This window comes from Rhinolophus sinicus, linkage group LG06 (genome assembly GCF_036562045.2).
Source record: "Rhinolophus sinicus isolate RSC01 linkage group LG06, ASM3656204v1, whole genome shotgun sequence".
NCBI classification, from domain to species: Eukaryota; Metazoa; Chordata; class Mammalia; order Chiroptera; family Rhinolophidae; genus Rhinolophus; species Rhinolophus sinicus.
In genome coordinates, this window is record NC_133756.1 from 91,522,646 (window position 1) to 91,537,438 (window position 14,793).

At 39.7% G+C, this 14,793-nt stretch overlaps 1 protein-coding gene across 1 annotated transcript in view; it reads left to right on the forward strand.

Annotated features, from left to right (window-relative positions):
• The window catches only part of SLC35F2 (solute carrier family 35 member F2), a 44,690-nt gene extending 30,562 nt beyond the window's left edge, over positions 1-14,128 (forward strand). Inside the window, exons 2-8 of the mRNA XM_019718714.2 lie at positions 3,569-3,744; positions 4,581-4,708; positions 7,692-7,851; positions 8,735-8,891; positions 9,396-9,448; positions 9,979-10,133; positions 13,084-14,128. Of these exons, the coding sequence (XP_019574273.2) occupies positions 3,569-3,744; positions 4,581-4,708; positions 7,692-7,851; positions 8,735-8,891; positions 9,396-9,448; positions 9,979-10,133; positions 13,084-13,269 (1,015 nt within the window). The 3' untranslated portion in view covers positions 13,270-14,128. The remainder of the gene's footprint in view (positions 1-3,568; positions 3,745-4,580; positions 4,709-7,691; positions 7,852-8,734; positions 8,892-9,395; positions 9,449-9,978; positions 10,134-13,083) is intronic.
• The last annotated feature ends 665 nt before the right edge of the window (positions 14,129-14,793 follow it).

The following is a 14,793-nucleotide window of genomic DNA, read 5'->3' on the forward strand; positions in this document are numbered from 1 at the left end:
CTCTTATTGCCTTCTGCTCATTTCCCAAACGTCTTTAAGTTTCCTTGATGCTTTAACAAGATAATAATAATAATAAATCTGTCTTCAATACTACTGCTTAGTCTCCAAACTCTTTCCCCATCCTTCTCCTTTTCATCATTTTAAAAAGAACTATTTATGTTTGGTTCATTTGTTTACTCATCTTCTACTCACTCAGCCCACTGGAATCGGACTTAGGCATTAATTACCACTAACACAAATCTTTCCTTCAAAGACACCTAGCAACTTCTGGCTTGCCAGTCCAACTGTGTCTCTTTAGTTATAATGCCACTTCTTCTCTGCAGTTTTTGATCTCTTCCATCTTAAAATGCTTTTCAACTCTTAGCTTCTGTTTCATGACACTCACATAATTTGTCTTTCTCTGACTGTGGCACTTCATTGGAAAAGTGGGAAGAGTTTTATACTTGGTCTTACCATATATTTGGGCATATATGGGAATTTCTTTATACATTTACATTCATTCAACAAATATCTATTGACTGACAGCAAAGTACCAGGTACTGGATATGTAGTGGATAGCAAAACAGGTATGGTCTAACTTTCTGAAGTTCAGAATTTCAGCCTTGTAGTTGTTATCTATTACTATGTAACATATTACTATACACTTAGTGGCTTAAAACAACACACATATATTATCCCACAGGTTTAATGGATCAGGCATCTGGACGTGGCTTAGCTCTGCCCTTTGCTTCAGGGTTTCTTAACAAGGTATAACTTAGGGTGTCGGCCAGGACTGGGATCTCATCTGAAGCCTCGACTGGGGAGGGATCTGCTTCCAAGCTCATGGTGATGTTGGCAGGATTCATTTCCTTGTGGTCTGCTGAACTGAGGTCCTCAGTTCCCTGCTGGTCTTTGCCCAGAGGCCACCTTCAGTTCCTTGCCATGTGGGCCTCTCTATATGGCAGCTTGTTTCACCAGTGTCAGCAAAGAAGGGACTCAATAGAGACAGTTGGCTAGCAAGACGGAAGTTATAACCTTATGTAATATATTCATGGAAATGACATCCCATTACTTTTATTGTATTCTTATGGTTAGAAGCAAGTCACAGATCCTACCTGTCGTGCGGGAGACCCTGCTCGCCGTGCCATCTTTCAGGCGGGGCGGCCTGCGGGGTCTCTGCTCCTGCTCTCCACATAAGAACACAGGACATGGTGAGGCCAAAAAGGAACACCCACGGAGCCATAGGTAGGGGAGTCATACCACTATGGTCTCACTGGAGGCTGGGCCCACTGGATGTGCGACCTGCTGTCCGCCTTTCCACCAACCGACCGACCGACGACTCTCCTCCACAATCTTGACTCTGTTCTTCTCCTCTCTTCCGCTCTCCTCGGCTCTCCTCTTCCGCTCTCCTCGGCAATCCTCAGCTCTCCTCCGTAGCCGCAGCAGTTATACCAGCGGCCAATCGGCTAACCGGCCACAGCCGACAGCCATCCACCACCAGAGCCAGCACCCTTCCACATGAGGCCGAGAGCCTGTAAACTACTCTCTGGGGCTCTGTCCCCACACTACCCACACATTCAAGAGGCGGCGATTACCTGGAATGAAAATACTAGGAGGCAGAGCTTCATTAGGGCTGTCTTAGAGTCCACCTATCACAAACCTCTTACTGTCCTTCCCTTTGATGTTTCAGCCACCTCAGTTTTTACTGCTCTCAAATTGAACTCACTAGTCCCCCCTTGCTCAAACCTGCATCTTTTCTTGTATTCCCTGTCCTGGTCAGCAGCCTTATATCCATCCGGTCACCTAGTCTAGAAACCCAGAGATCATTTTCAACACCTCCTCCTGAAATTTAATGGGTTACTAGGCTCTGTGGAGTCTTTCACATCTTTCTCTACTTTCCATTCATGCCGGTATGGCTTTAGTTCAGATTTCACTTTGGCCGGGGTCATTATGTTAGCCTTCTAACTGGCTCCTCTGCCTAGATTGCTTTCTCATTATTCCTTTCTCTTGTAACCATCAGAGTTACTTTTATAAGTCCTTCTGTTTAGAAATCTTCATGGCTCCCAGCCATCTATGGCATAAAGACCTCACTTCTCAGTGTGCCATTCAAACCTTTTCACCATGTGGCCTCAACTTACTATTCCAAGCTTCTTGCCCGCCACTCTCTGCTATAGCCCTTATGCCCCAGGCACACAGGGCTACTTGATGATTCCTGAACTCACCCCTGCATGTGTGCCTCTCTGCATTTGGTTCTAGTTACTTCTTCCTCTAGAAATCTTTTATATACTTCCAAACCTGCCTGAAAAATCACCTTTTCCGTGAAGCCTTTCCCAACGACTCCCTTACTCAGAATTAATCAGTAGCACCTGTGCGCTCTCTTAGTCCTTTGTTTGCACCATTGTTACGAGACTGTTGTTTTGTAGTTTGCTGTCTGCCAGTTTGTAGTTGGTTGTTAAGGTGCATCTCTTTTAATAGGCCAAAGGGCAGGGTCTGGGTCTTATTCTTCTGTGACACAAAGTGCCAGCTTCTAGAGCACTGATTCACAAGCTTTGCTGCACATTGGAATCACCTGGGAATTCTCAACATCACAGAGGCCTGGTAACCTGCCCCCAGAGATGATGGTGTCATTGGTCCCTGGTGCAACCTGATGTTGGCATTTTTAAAAGCTCTGTGATTCTGACATGCAGGTAACTCTGAAAACCACTGCTTTTAGTTGAAGAAATCAGGACTCTGGGAGAATGCAAGGATGAGAACATGTTAAACACTTAATGAATAGGAAGACTTTAAAACTAGAGTTAAATTTGAGTTTTTAAAAACCACACATACACACACACAAAACACATTCACTTCAAATAGTACATGACATAGTTAAGTAATCAATGATCTCTCAATGGACGGTCAATGAAATTGTAATGAGGGGAAATCAGAAATGTACAAGAAAATTAAAATGTAGTCTCCCGAAATCCAACACTTTAATTTTTGTGTGTGGGGACAGAGCCAGGAGTGCAGTTTCCAGGCTCTCGGCTTCACGTGGAAAGGTGCTCACTCGGGTAGTAAATGGCCATCAGCTGTGGCTAGTTGGCCGTCAGCTGTAACCAGTGAGCCATTGGCCACTAATATAACTGCCGTGGCTACCCTAGTAGTGGATGGTGGCTGGCAAGCGGTGGATTGCAGTTAGCACACGGATTGCAGTTAGTAAGGGGTTGATTGGTTGGTTGGTTGGTTGGTTGGTTGGTTGGTTGGTTGGTTGGCAGAGAAGCGGACGGCAGATTGTGCATCATGTGGCTCCTGCTTCCTGTGTCTCCAACCCAGCCGCCAGCGAGAATGTAGTGGTATGACTCCCCTACCTATGGCTCCGTGGGTGTTCCTTTTTGGCCTCACCATGTCCTGCGTTCTTGTGTGGGGAGCGGGAGCTGAGACTCTGCATGACATTGTGCATATGAAGTAAGCAATGCAATGAAATAAAGAACTACCTGGAATAATTAGTATGTCGCTTTTTGTTGAGCACTAAATATAGTGTGTGTTGTGCATTTGTGCCAAAGGTATAGATTACTTGCAAATTATTCTGATTTCCTTCTTTATTTTCTAGGAATATTTTGAAAACAATTGCCCTGGGTCAGATGTTGTCCTTGTGTATATGTGGAACCGCCATCACCAGCCAGTATTTGGCAGAAAAATACAAAGTGAACACCCCCATGCTTCAGAGCTTTATCAACTATTGCTTGCTGTTTCTAATTTATACAGTGATGTTGGCATTTCAATCAGGTATGTCAAATGTGGGACTTAACCTTGTCAATAAATTATCTTCATAAAAATTTTTGGCTTCTAGACATTAAAAAAAATAAAACATGAGGCAAAAATAAAAACAGGAAGCTATTGCTGTTTTTATAAAAGCTATTAGAAAAGTGTGACACCTCTGAATTCTGTGAAAGTAGTGATTAGAGATTTTCACATACTCTGAAATTGTTGATTAAAATAAGTAGCACCAAACTGTAACAGTAGAAGTTGTCAAAAAAAAAAGAAAAAGTGTAACTGTCATTACAAGTTAGGTTTTATTTTTTACCCCCTGTGGTTGATAAATTAAGAGACGATATTAAAAACAAAGTCAAGAACCTCATTCTCCAAAATGCATATTTCCAGCTAAGTGGAGAACACTAAATGGAGCATCAATTACATGTAGATCCCATCTATGTTGTGAGAAAAAGAAAGACAAGGAATTGGCAAGGAATTAACATCTTTATCACTGGCTGGCTAAGTTATTTTAGAATAATAAAATGATTATTTCTCACTAGCTACATAAAAATGGGAAAAACTAGCTTCTGACACACATTTTTGTGCCAGGCATCTTAACTGCTTATTAACTCATTTAGATTGATCATTAACTCATTGAAGCCTTCCAACAACTCAAGTGAGTATTATTATTAGCTTGGGTCTCATACTAGAAAAATCTAACTGACTCTGCTGAACTGTTGCAGAGGAATTTGGGTTATGAGTAATGGAAATCAAGAGGAGCCACATCCAAAATACACAGTAAACCCTACATTAACATGCATCGCATCATTTTCAAGTAACATATACTAACCCAGATTTCTTTCAACCAGGCAGTGATAACCTTTTCTATATCTTGAAAAGAAAATGGTGGAAGTACATCCTGCTGGGACTAGCAGACGTGGAAGCTAATTACCTGATTGTCAGAGCGTACCAATACACGACTCTAACCAGTGTCCAGGTAAGAGGGAGCCCTCTGACCATTATGGATTTTACAGCTTTAAGAGAAGAATCTGAATTCATATGTGTTAAGCCAATTTTATTGAAAATCTGTTCACTTGAAGAAAACCTAAACACAGCTGGGTGCTGTTTTCCAGTGGAGCATATGTGCTAATGAGTAAGGTTTCCTGGAATTAGTGAAAATATATACAAGTTAATCAGTTCCCAAACTGCAAATGCTATAGCAAATTAGAACAGTTTCTACCAAAATAAGCATATTTAGTTGACAATTGATGCTGTGATGTTGACAAGAGTTCTGTTTTATGTGTTGCTCAAACATGGCATGTGAAGTACCTTTGTGCTACAGAAAATTTTTCTACATTCCTAAAATTTGCAGATTAAATAAGAACATCTCTATTTTATATAGTAAGAAAAGCAATGCATAAAAGGTTATTCACTCAACTGTGAAGTCTAAACCTGGCAATGGAGTCTATCTCACTTTCACCTCCACTTATAAAACATTTTGTTGTTAGAAAAGGTGAGTCAGTGTTATGATATATCCCATAGCTGGCTAACATTAAAACGACTGAATCAGCTTTCCTCAACTCCACTGAGTTGAAAAGTAATGCTTTATGGGAACATTTTTCTTTGAGTCCGCAAAAAGAAACCTAATAAAGGAACAGTGATGTAAGTTTTGCCTTTGACTACCATTTCTACCCAAGATGTCTAACCTGCCTTGAATATCTACTTTACTTGCAAACCTCCAACAATAATTTTTTTTTTTTTTAAAGATTTTATTGGGGAAGGGAAACAGGATTTTATTGGGGAACAGTGTGTATTTCCAGGCCTTTTTTCTAAGTCAAGTTGTCCTTTCAATCTTAGTTGTGGAGGGTGCCGTTCAGCTTCAAGTTGTTGTCCTTTCAGTCTTAGTTGTGGAGGGCGCAGCTCAGCTCCAGGTCCAGTTACCGTTGCTAGTTGCAGGGGGCACAGCCCACCATTCCTTGCGGGAGTCGAACCGGCAACCTTGTGGTCGAGAGCACACTGGCCCATGTGGGAATCGAACCGGCAGCTTTCGGAGTTAGGAGCATGGGGCTCCAACAGCCTGAGCCACCGGGCCGTCCCCAACAATAATTTTTAAAGATTAAATTAAATAGGGAGACTCTTGGGACTCAAACCATCAAAGACGTCTGTCACTACCGTGTTTCCCCGAAAATAAGACCTAGCCAATCAGCTCTAATGTGTCTTTTGGAGCAAAAATTAATATAAGACCCAGTGTTATGCTATGCTGTGCTGTGCTGTGCTGTGCTGTGCTGTGTAAAACCTGGTCTTATGTTAAAATAAGACTGCGTCTTATATATGTTAATTTTTGCTCCAAAAGATGCATTAGAGCTGATAGTCCGGCGAGGTCTTATTTTTGGGGAAACACGATACGAATACATTTTGAAGGAGAATCAATATAGATAAATGACTGAATGTGATAGATGTCAGATAAGAAGTTGTAGAATTTTAGAGTTGGAAGGGACTTGTGAGATCATTTGGTCTGATCTCTTTATTTCATATTTTGACTCAGAGGGTCACTGGCCGGAGATCACACAGCTGGTCAGGGTCTCTGGAACTCTTACCATGATATAGGCAGCTCTCATATGGCCATTCATTGCCCACCAAAAATCGTTAAAAAAGAGAGCAAATTTAATTTCATTTTAAGACACAATTTGAGGACAGGGAGTCTTTCCACGTTTTTTATTGAAGGAATATAGTTTAGACTTTGTTAAGTCATTATTGCTGGATCCTGCTTGCGTCTTCCGGGACAGGCTATTATCATTTGCATTGTTTAATGCTTTGTTATTCAGGCAGGCTTGATAAAGCACTTAGGAGATTAGAGTTCTGCAGCTGGAATAAATAACAAGGCAAGGTGCCCATTCCTGCACTCCGTGTGTGGGACTCTAGTAATGACATTGCAGTGAAAGGCAGTCGGTAAACAACTGTGGATAGTATCAGACAGGCTGCTGGAGATTTGGGGGCTTGCCTTGTCCAAGATTAAACAGATACAGAGAGAATCAGGAACACGGTTTAAAAAAGAAGAGGGTGAGCAATCAAACAGCAGATTCAGGAGTATTATTAGTATAAGGAATATATTTTATCCTTGAATGCACTTTATGAAATTTGTGACAAATTGAATGAATGAAATCTCTGTTTTTCTTTTATCTTACAAATGATTTTGGATTTGCTATAGTTTCAGCACCCTTAATCCCCCTGCCTTTCAGACTGGCAGTACTGGGAGTATGGCAAGTATTTTCTGGACCCAGGATCAATAGGTGATGGAGGAGCATATGATGAAGACGGGCAAGAGCATTGGCTATGAGCAAGTGTCTGTCTCACACAGTGGGTGGGGTTGGATGACACTTCGTCAGGAGATGGTGTCTGCTTGCTTTCTCATAATAACCAGTATTCTTCTGTAGCTCTTAGCCCGATTCCAGTTAAATATCTAGTTGTGTGATTGTTTATTCTATGTCCGGCTAGCCTTTCATACGCTCCTGAGGGCAGGGCTTGTGTCTCTCTTACCTCCTCTATATTCCAGCTCCTCAGTGTCTCCCACATGCCAAGTGCTTAAATATTTGTTCACTGAATGAATGGGTACATGCAGGAAGGAAAGTAGTTTGCCTTTTGCATTTAGGGATAAACAGAGGGTGGAGTGTAGAGGTAAATTGCACTGGCCCTTGGGCAGAATTCCTGGGTTCAGCAATTGTCTCTCTCACTTTTAACGATGTGACTTTGGGTAACTCATTTAACCTCACTGTGCCTTTGTTTTCCTCATGTGTAAAATGGGGTTTGCAGTTCCAGTCTCATAGGATTGCTGTGAGGATTAAATGAGTTAATCCAGGTAAAGCATTTAGTACAGGGCTGGCAAAATAAATGCTCAATAAATGCTAACTTCTATTATTACACAATTAGCAGGTTTTAGCAAATGAGAGATATTTAAGCTGTTTGTTTCTCCTTCCATGCAGCTTTTGGATTGCTTTGGGATTCCTGTGTTGATGGCTCTCTCGTGGTTTATTCTTTATGCAAGATACAGAGTGATCCACTTCATTGCTGTGGCTGTCTGTTTGTTGGGTGTAGGAACTATGGTTGGTGCAGACATATTAGCAGGGAGGGAAGACAATTCAGGTAAGACTGTTACTTGTTTCTGGTTCAGTCATAGAAAAAAAGTTTTGCTTAGGTTTTCACTTTTATTTTTCAAAGACATAGTTAAAAGGCAGAATACATGACCTTGTTAACCATCTTTTCAATTTTATTTTCAGATTTACTTGCTTCTGGTATTGTAACCACTTCCATAAAGCACTCTTTATGTTCCTACTTGCCCATAGTTCTTGTTCCTATTTGTCATAAGTTTTGTTTTGTTTTGTTTCATGAAAGATGTTTCTTTATAGATTTGCAATAATTTTCTTTTGGCCCATACATTTAGATTGATTACTGGAAAACCCACTATAGATTGTGTGTTTTTTTGTTGTTATTTGTTTTATTTTTTGTTTTAATCAAACAGATTTTGTGTCCCCTGGCTGATTGACCTCTTTTTCAGTTGCTCTGTAGATGAAAACACTTTGATATCCTTTAGATCAAAATTTAGATAATTGATATATCAAATTTTGATAGGGTCAATGAATTCACCCAATTTGCAGGTGACTTCAATATCTGATTTAAGAGAGAAATTACCTTGCTTACCTAGCTTTCTTGCCTATAGTTTTCAATTCCCTTTGATATATTCCATTAATTTCTCATGTCACAGAATGATTTTCTGAGGCCTTACATTATGGCATATATGACCATCTTCCAGTCTGTTAGTCTCTTGAGGAGTCAAAATATGAAAAATCACAGCAGAATTATGCCAAATAGTGAGAAGCTATAGAGTCTTTAAACTTCTAGAAATCAGGTTTCTCCTGCCTTAAATTCCTAACCTTAAATGAACTCGAGCCAGATAAACCCCTTGAAGTAAGCTAGAGAGGTTTCCCTATTGACAATGTATTCCTTTTTGTGGCTTGTCTTCCCGTAGGTAATGATATACTCATTGGTGACATCTTGGTCCTTCTTGGGGCTTCCCTCTATGCCATTTCTAATGTATGTGAAGAATACATCGTGAAGAAGCTGAGCAGACAAGAGTTTTTAGGAATGGTGGGATTATTTGGAACAATTATCAGCGGCATACAGCTGTAAGTCTAAACTTTTCCTTAAAAACAAAATAAGCAAATATATAAAAAATGATTACTTTCTAACTACTAATATTCATTGTTTATCGGCCCAAATTCACATTTGAAATCAGTAACTTGGTAAATTTATATTAAAAAAGAATTTTCGAAATGTCAGGAATTATGCCTCGTTTTCTTGTACATGAGGTAGAGGCATTACCAGTAAAGGCTTTCTTTTTCAATTATTTCCAAAAAATATTAACTTCTATTCAAAGGGAAAACATAATGTCATGTTTTCCTCCTGTAGATGACAACTACTGAAGAATGTATTTAAGGGAATTGGACATATGTTTATGGATTCCTTTGGTTTTAATCTTTGGAATTTTTATTAAAAAGATAATTTTATACTTTAAGAAAAACTCAAAGTCAACATAATTCCTCACCTTATCTCAAGTGTAGAAACAAATGCTTATAAAATATTGAAAATTAATATGTGGCTCTCTCTGTGACCTCTTGTTTTAATCTTAGATTGCTTGTAGAATACAAGGATATTGCTAGCATTCACTGGGACTGGAAAATTGGTATGTACATAAATTAGAATTATTTTTAGCCAATATCCTTTCCTCTAACTGACAAAACACACATCAAGAAATAAATACATCATTTCAATAATACTTAAGCATTTTTGCAAAATCAGAGTAATGCACAGATAGCTGTAGTGGCTTAGATTGAGTTTTCTCTGAGAACTTGTAAATGAGCCTCCATAGAAGTTAATCCTTAATCTTTACCTTCCCCAATAGCCTTTCTTTACTAGGAATTCTGAACAAGACTGACCTTGGTCACACTAGCTCTCAATTAGACTTGTATCTTGAGTCCTCAGACTTCTTGTGAAGCAGCTGTCTGCTTGACTATCCAACACCCTGTTACCTACATCACATCATTTTTTTCTAAGAGTTTTGTATGTCTCATTTTCAATGCTGATGTTAATAAGGGGCTTTGTAGATAATATGTTAAAGGATCAGGATATTTTATGTAGCAGCCATGCCTTAAGCACCTTTGCCTTCTGATTTCGTCCTAAAATAATAGATATTCCTTTTTTTTTTTTTTACAGTCCTGCTGTTTGTGGCATTTGCCCTCTGTATGTTTTGCCTGTACAGCTTCATGCCATTGGTAATTAAAGTTACTAGTGCTACTTCTGTCAACCTGGGCATCCTGACAGCTGACCTCTACAGCCTTTTCTTTGGACTGTTTCTCTTTGGCTATAAGGTAAGCACATAGAAATCATGTTCAAATAAGAACCCTTGCTTAGTCCAAAAGAAGTAGCAGGTTTCTTCAAGATTTTAGATCCCAAAATAAAACCTTCTCATCCGTTTGGCAAGAATTTCATTGGACAGTACTCACTCCTTTTGTTACTGCTTCTGAATTAGAAAATAGGCCCAAATGAGAATTGCTCTTCTAGGGTTTTTCTAAATGGCGAGATGCAGTGGATTTCCTCTTTGGTATGGTCCACCAACACTAGTGCTTGGAAATGCTAATGCATGTTGCCCGGTGATAAGGAATCCCAGAGCTGCTGTTGACTTTGAGAAAACATCTAAGCTCGACAAGGCATCATGAGCTTTCCTTTTCTCCCCCTAAGCTTTACGGAGATATAATTGGCGTACAACGTGGTGTAAGTTTAAGATGTACAATGTGTTGATTTGACAATGATACACTTATATATTGCAAAACCCTATCTATTATACGGATAAAAAGTCTGCAGTACCTGCTGGAAGGGAAAGAGATAGTTGTATTATCATACACATAGTTATGGAATTATTCTTTAATGTATGGCTTAATGGAAAACAGCTGGATTCTCACATCTGGTTCTTCATTCTGCCTTGTGCTATCACATGTCAGGTAGCCTCCGGAACATTCCATTTTGAACTAGTAAGAGAATGGAAGTGAAAAAGGCACATAGCATCTTAGTATTGTTATTATAAAATTTTTGACCTTACAGACTTCCTGAAAGGTCTTGGGTACCCTCAAGGGTCTTTGTACCACATTTCGAGAACTGCTGCCTTAGAAATCCGTCTTTCCTTAGTATACCTTCAGTAAATGCTTGTTGACTTGCTTGCTCTTTTTCCCCACAGTCATTTGAACCAATAGAATGTTAGGATGTTGGCTGTTACTTGATAACTTTAGTTTTCAGAGGGGACAGCAACTACATTTCTTTGTCTTTGTGAAATTTTGCATCCAGGCAGACATCTTTGGCACTGATTTACACTACTCCCAGGAATTGGCTGTGCACTCACAATGCTTAGTTTAATGGGCTCTCAGAAATTTCTGCTTAAGGTGTGTAAATTCTGCAAAAGGTGTGTAAACCATTTTGACTTGCAAGGTTACATGTGACAGGAACCAGCGATTACAAAATTGCCGGTTAAGGTATTCTTGTTCTAAGACTGAAGGAGTGTTTTTAGCTTTTTAGTAGCATCATTAAAAAGTAAAAAATGTCAAAGTGAATCAGAGACGTGATCCTGACGGGGCTAGATTTTGGTTTTGTTTTTTTTCCCCAGTGAGAACACAATTGCCAAGAGCTACAAAGTCAGCCTTAAAAGTTAGTTGTTCTGTGATGCTGTGCTTGCATTTCACATGGCCACTGCTAGGGTATGACAGTGTTTCCACTCTGCAGTTCAAGGCCAGTTGATAGGTACCGTACTCAAAGAAAGCCCCAGAGCTCAGCAGTGTAATTACATATGGCCCCGTTCACCTGTGTTTTTTTTTTTTTTTTTAACCAAAAATACTAATTAGCTTTAGTAGTTTAACTTTTACTTTCCCCTCATAAGTAAAATAATGTCCAAAGAGGAAGTAAGTGTTAAGAAATAAAAACTTCAAGGCAAAAGTACACTTTTCACTACCAAACGATTATAAACTCCCTTAATGTAAGTATTTGCTTTTTAACTGCTCCAACTTTAATACGAAAAAGCCCTTCTCTGTGTCATTTTTTGTTCATATGACTTTAAACCATCATTCTTAAAATGGGAGCATACAAACTATAAATTCTTTTCTAGTTCTTTTGCTTTATGTTTCCTTGTCCCTGCATATCTAGCAGTTTACTCTCTTAACTTATGTCAGATTTATTGCTTTTGGTCAAAGGTCATTTCAAGATGTATAGAGCAAAAAGGAGGTCTGCTGTGATCTTTATTCAGAGTAAATAACAGAGGTAGAAAACTAATCAGAGCATAAAGAAGGTACCTAGCATTTTAAAAGCAATTTTTAAAGACAGAATCGTTATAAGTCCAATATATCACCAATTTTTAAAATTATAGTATCTAAAATAACTTTGGCTCTGCTTTTTTGAAACAAGCAGTTGAAAAATAGGTTTAAAAATTTCTACACTCATCTGTGTCAGACTCTGCTTCCTTTGGAATTGATCTTGAGTAAACACCTATTAAACAGAGTAGCCACAGAAACTTCCTGTATAGATCCAGATGCAAAGGGTAGAATTTAAAAAAAAAGAAAAAAGGTAAGAGTCTCTAATCAGGATACTCACCTCACTCTCTGAGTCTCTCCCTTCTAATAAAGTGCCTCAATTTAATCACCTGTCTTTGTAAAAGGGACATTTTTTTCCTTCTAAAACCACCAAACCAAATAAGACATGTTTTAAATTAAGTTATATAGATTTTCCCACAGGTAACAGTGAACATTTAATAGGAGAGCCTGATTCACTTTCATAAAACTATGTAACACTTGCCTACAGAGACAAGATAATCTATTAAATTGGAATGAAATGAACTTGATTGGAATAGCATGTATGAGGGATTATTGACAAGTTATCACATATGTACGCTGACATTTTTTCCTTGGTCTTGTGTCCCTGTTTCATACCAATATTGTAACCTGTGCCATGGGCCTGAGTTGGGCTCTCTCATGGTAACCCTGCTGACCTCTTATTCTCTTCATTAAGTGGGGCTAGGTGCAAGGTGGGGTGCAGCTAGATTATCACAGAAAAAGGCAAAAGTTCCATTTCTTAGAGATGCAAGGAGCCAGTAGGCTGATGTGCCAGGTGACATTGTCAGAGCCCAGGCGTTCACCAGGATACACACAGGATTGGGTTTTGGGTGGTAGTGTCTCCTTAGGCAACTTTCAGAAAAAAGGTTATGAGAAGGTAACTCTAGAAGCACAGTTGGCAAAAGGCAGGTACAGAGATGTGTAACCCACAGTTGTTCTCGCCTCCTAGTTTTCGGGACTCTATATCCTGTCCTTCACTATCATCATGGTGGGGTTTATTCTGTACTGCTCCACCCCGATGCGTACGGCAGAGCCGGTCGAGAGCAACGTGCCACCAGTCACCAGCATTGGAATCGACAATCTGGGACTGAAGCTTGAGGAGAACCTCCAGGAGACCCACTCTGCGGTCTTGTAGTTGGAGAAGGTGCCCACGCACACCTGAAGCTTCCTGGGAAATGTCACTGGGATAAAGCAGAGCCTGCTGACTGCTGAGGGGACCCTTGGAAAATGCTCAGTCTCGGAGCAAACACTCCATAGCATTGGACTGGATCCAGTGGTTAGATTTTACAAAGTAATACAAAATAATGTATCAAAAGTAGAAATACCAAAATAAAGCAGAAGCCAAGGCTAGGATTGTGCTTCTGTGTGTTTGAGGACCAATACCTGTTAATGTCAGACAGACAAGGTGTGGGCCCCATTCTGGGGCCTCTGAAAGGTGGGAAAGCGGGATGGGGCAGATACCCAGGCATGAGCCAGCCTCAGGACAGGGCCTGAAAACGGGCTGTCCAGGCCTGGCGGGGTGGTCAGGAGAAGGGGCAGTCCAGGGTGGTCTGAGAGTAGGTTTCCTCAGCTGGAGGCTTCTGGGTTTGGTCCTTCTGAGGTAGTCATTGTCCACAGGCTACCAATGAGATCTGGTGACTGAGTGCATATGTCAGGAAAATGGGTGGGGCCGCACTAGAGAAATCCTGAGGTACAAATGTGAGTACCATAGCAGCATTAAAGTGGAGTGCAGGAAACATAGGAACCCTCTCTCAGTTGTTAAAAAAGGCTGCTACACTACTTTTTACCAAATATTTGTTATGTTCATGAGATTTTTATGATACTTCAATCCAAAATGTTAGTAAGTAGCATCATTATATCAATTACCAGTATGCCACTTTACAAAAACTCTGTATGTAAACTTTTTTGTTTGTTTGTTTTGGTATTAATAAAAATATAATAAAGAAATTGAGGGTAAATGATCATATTATTAAAAGATTTTGATTTCATGGGAATATATCCACTGTGTGGTTTCTTTGATTAACCAGTTCCCCTTGTGGATTTTAAATGACTTAATATCCAGCTTTTCAGAATCATGTCTTCTGTAAGGTGAAACAAACCTATCTATTTGGGGCTACTCCAGAATGGAGGCCAATTCAGAGTGAGCTCACAGATCATTTGCTGGAATAAACATTTTCAAATTCTGAATTATCTTAATGTTTTTCTTTTTTTTTTTTTGGAGTGAAATAACCTTTCATTCTCTGTACACTACTTTTTACCAAATATTTGTGTCCATGAGATTTTTATGATACCAGTTAAAACTGATGCTTGATTTTTCACTTCCTACCAATAACAATTGTCAGCAAGTGAAAAAAGGTTATGTTGAAATGTTTGGCATTTTGGGGAAGACTTTCAGTTTGATTAATACACTGATTATTTCTTAAAATACCTTGCTTGAGAATAAAGCTGTATATATAGGGATGGTGATGGAGTACGGAATCTCAGGTAACAACATCCCACATGTCTGTCAAGGCTGAGTTCATATGTCATCTCTTTTATGAGGTCTTTCTCAGGCCAGCTAGGCTGGGTCCCTCTCCTTGAGACACCCGGGGCGCTTGTTCATATCTTCCTTGTAGCACTTACCAAAGTGCTTCTGTTTACCTCCTCACCACAGGTTGAG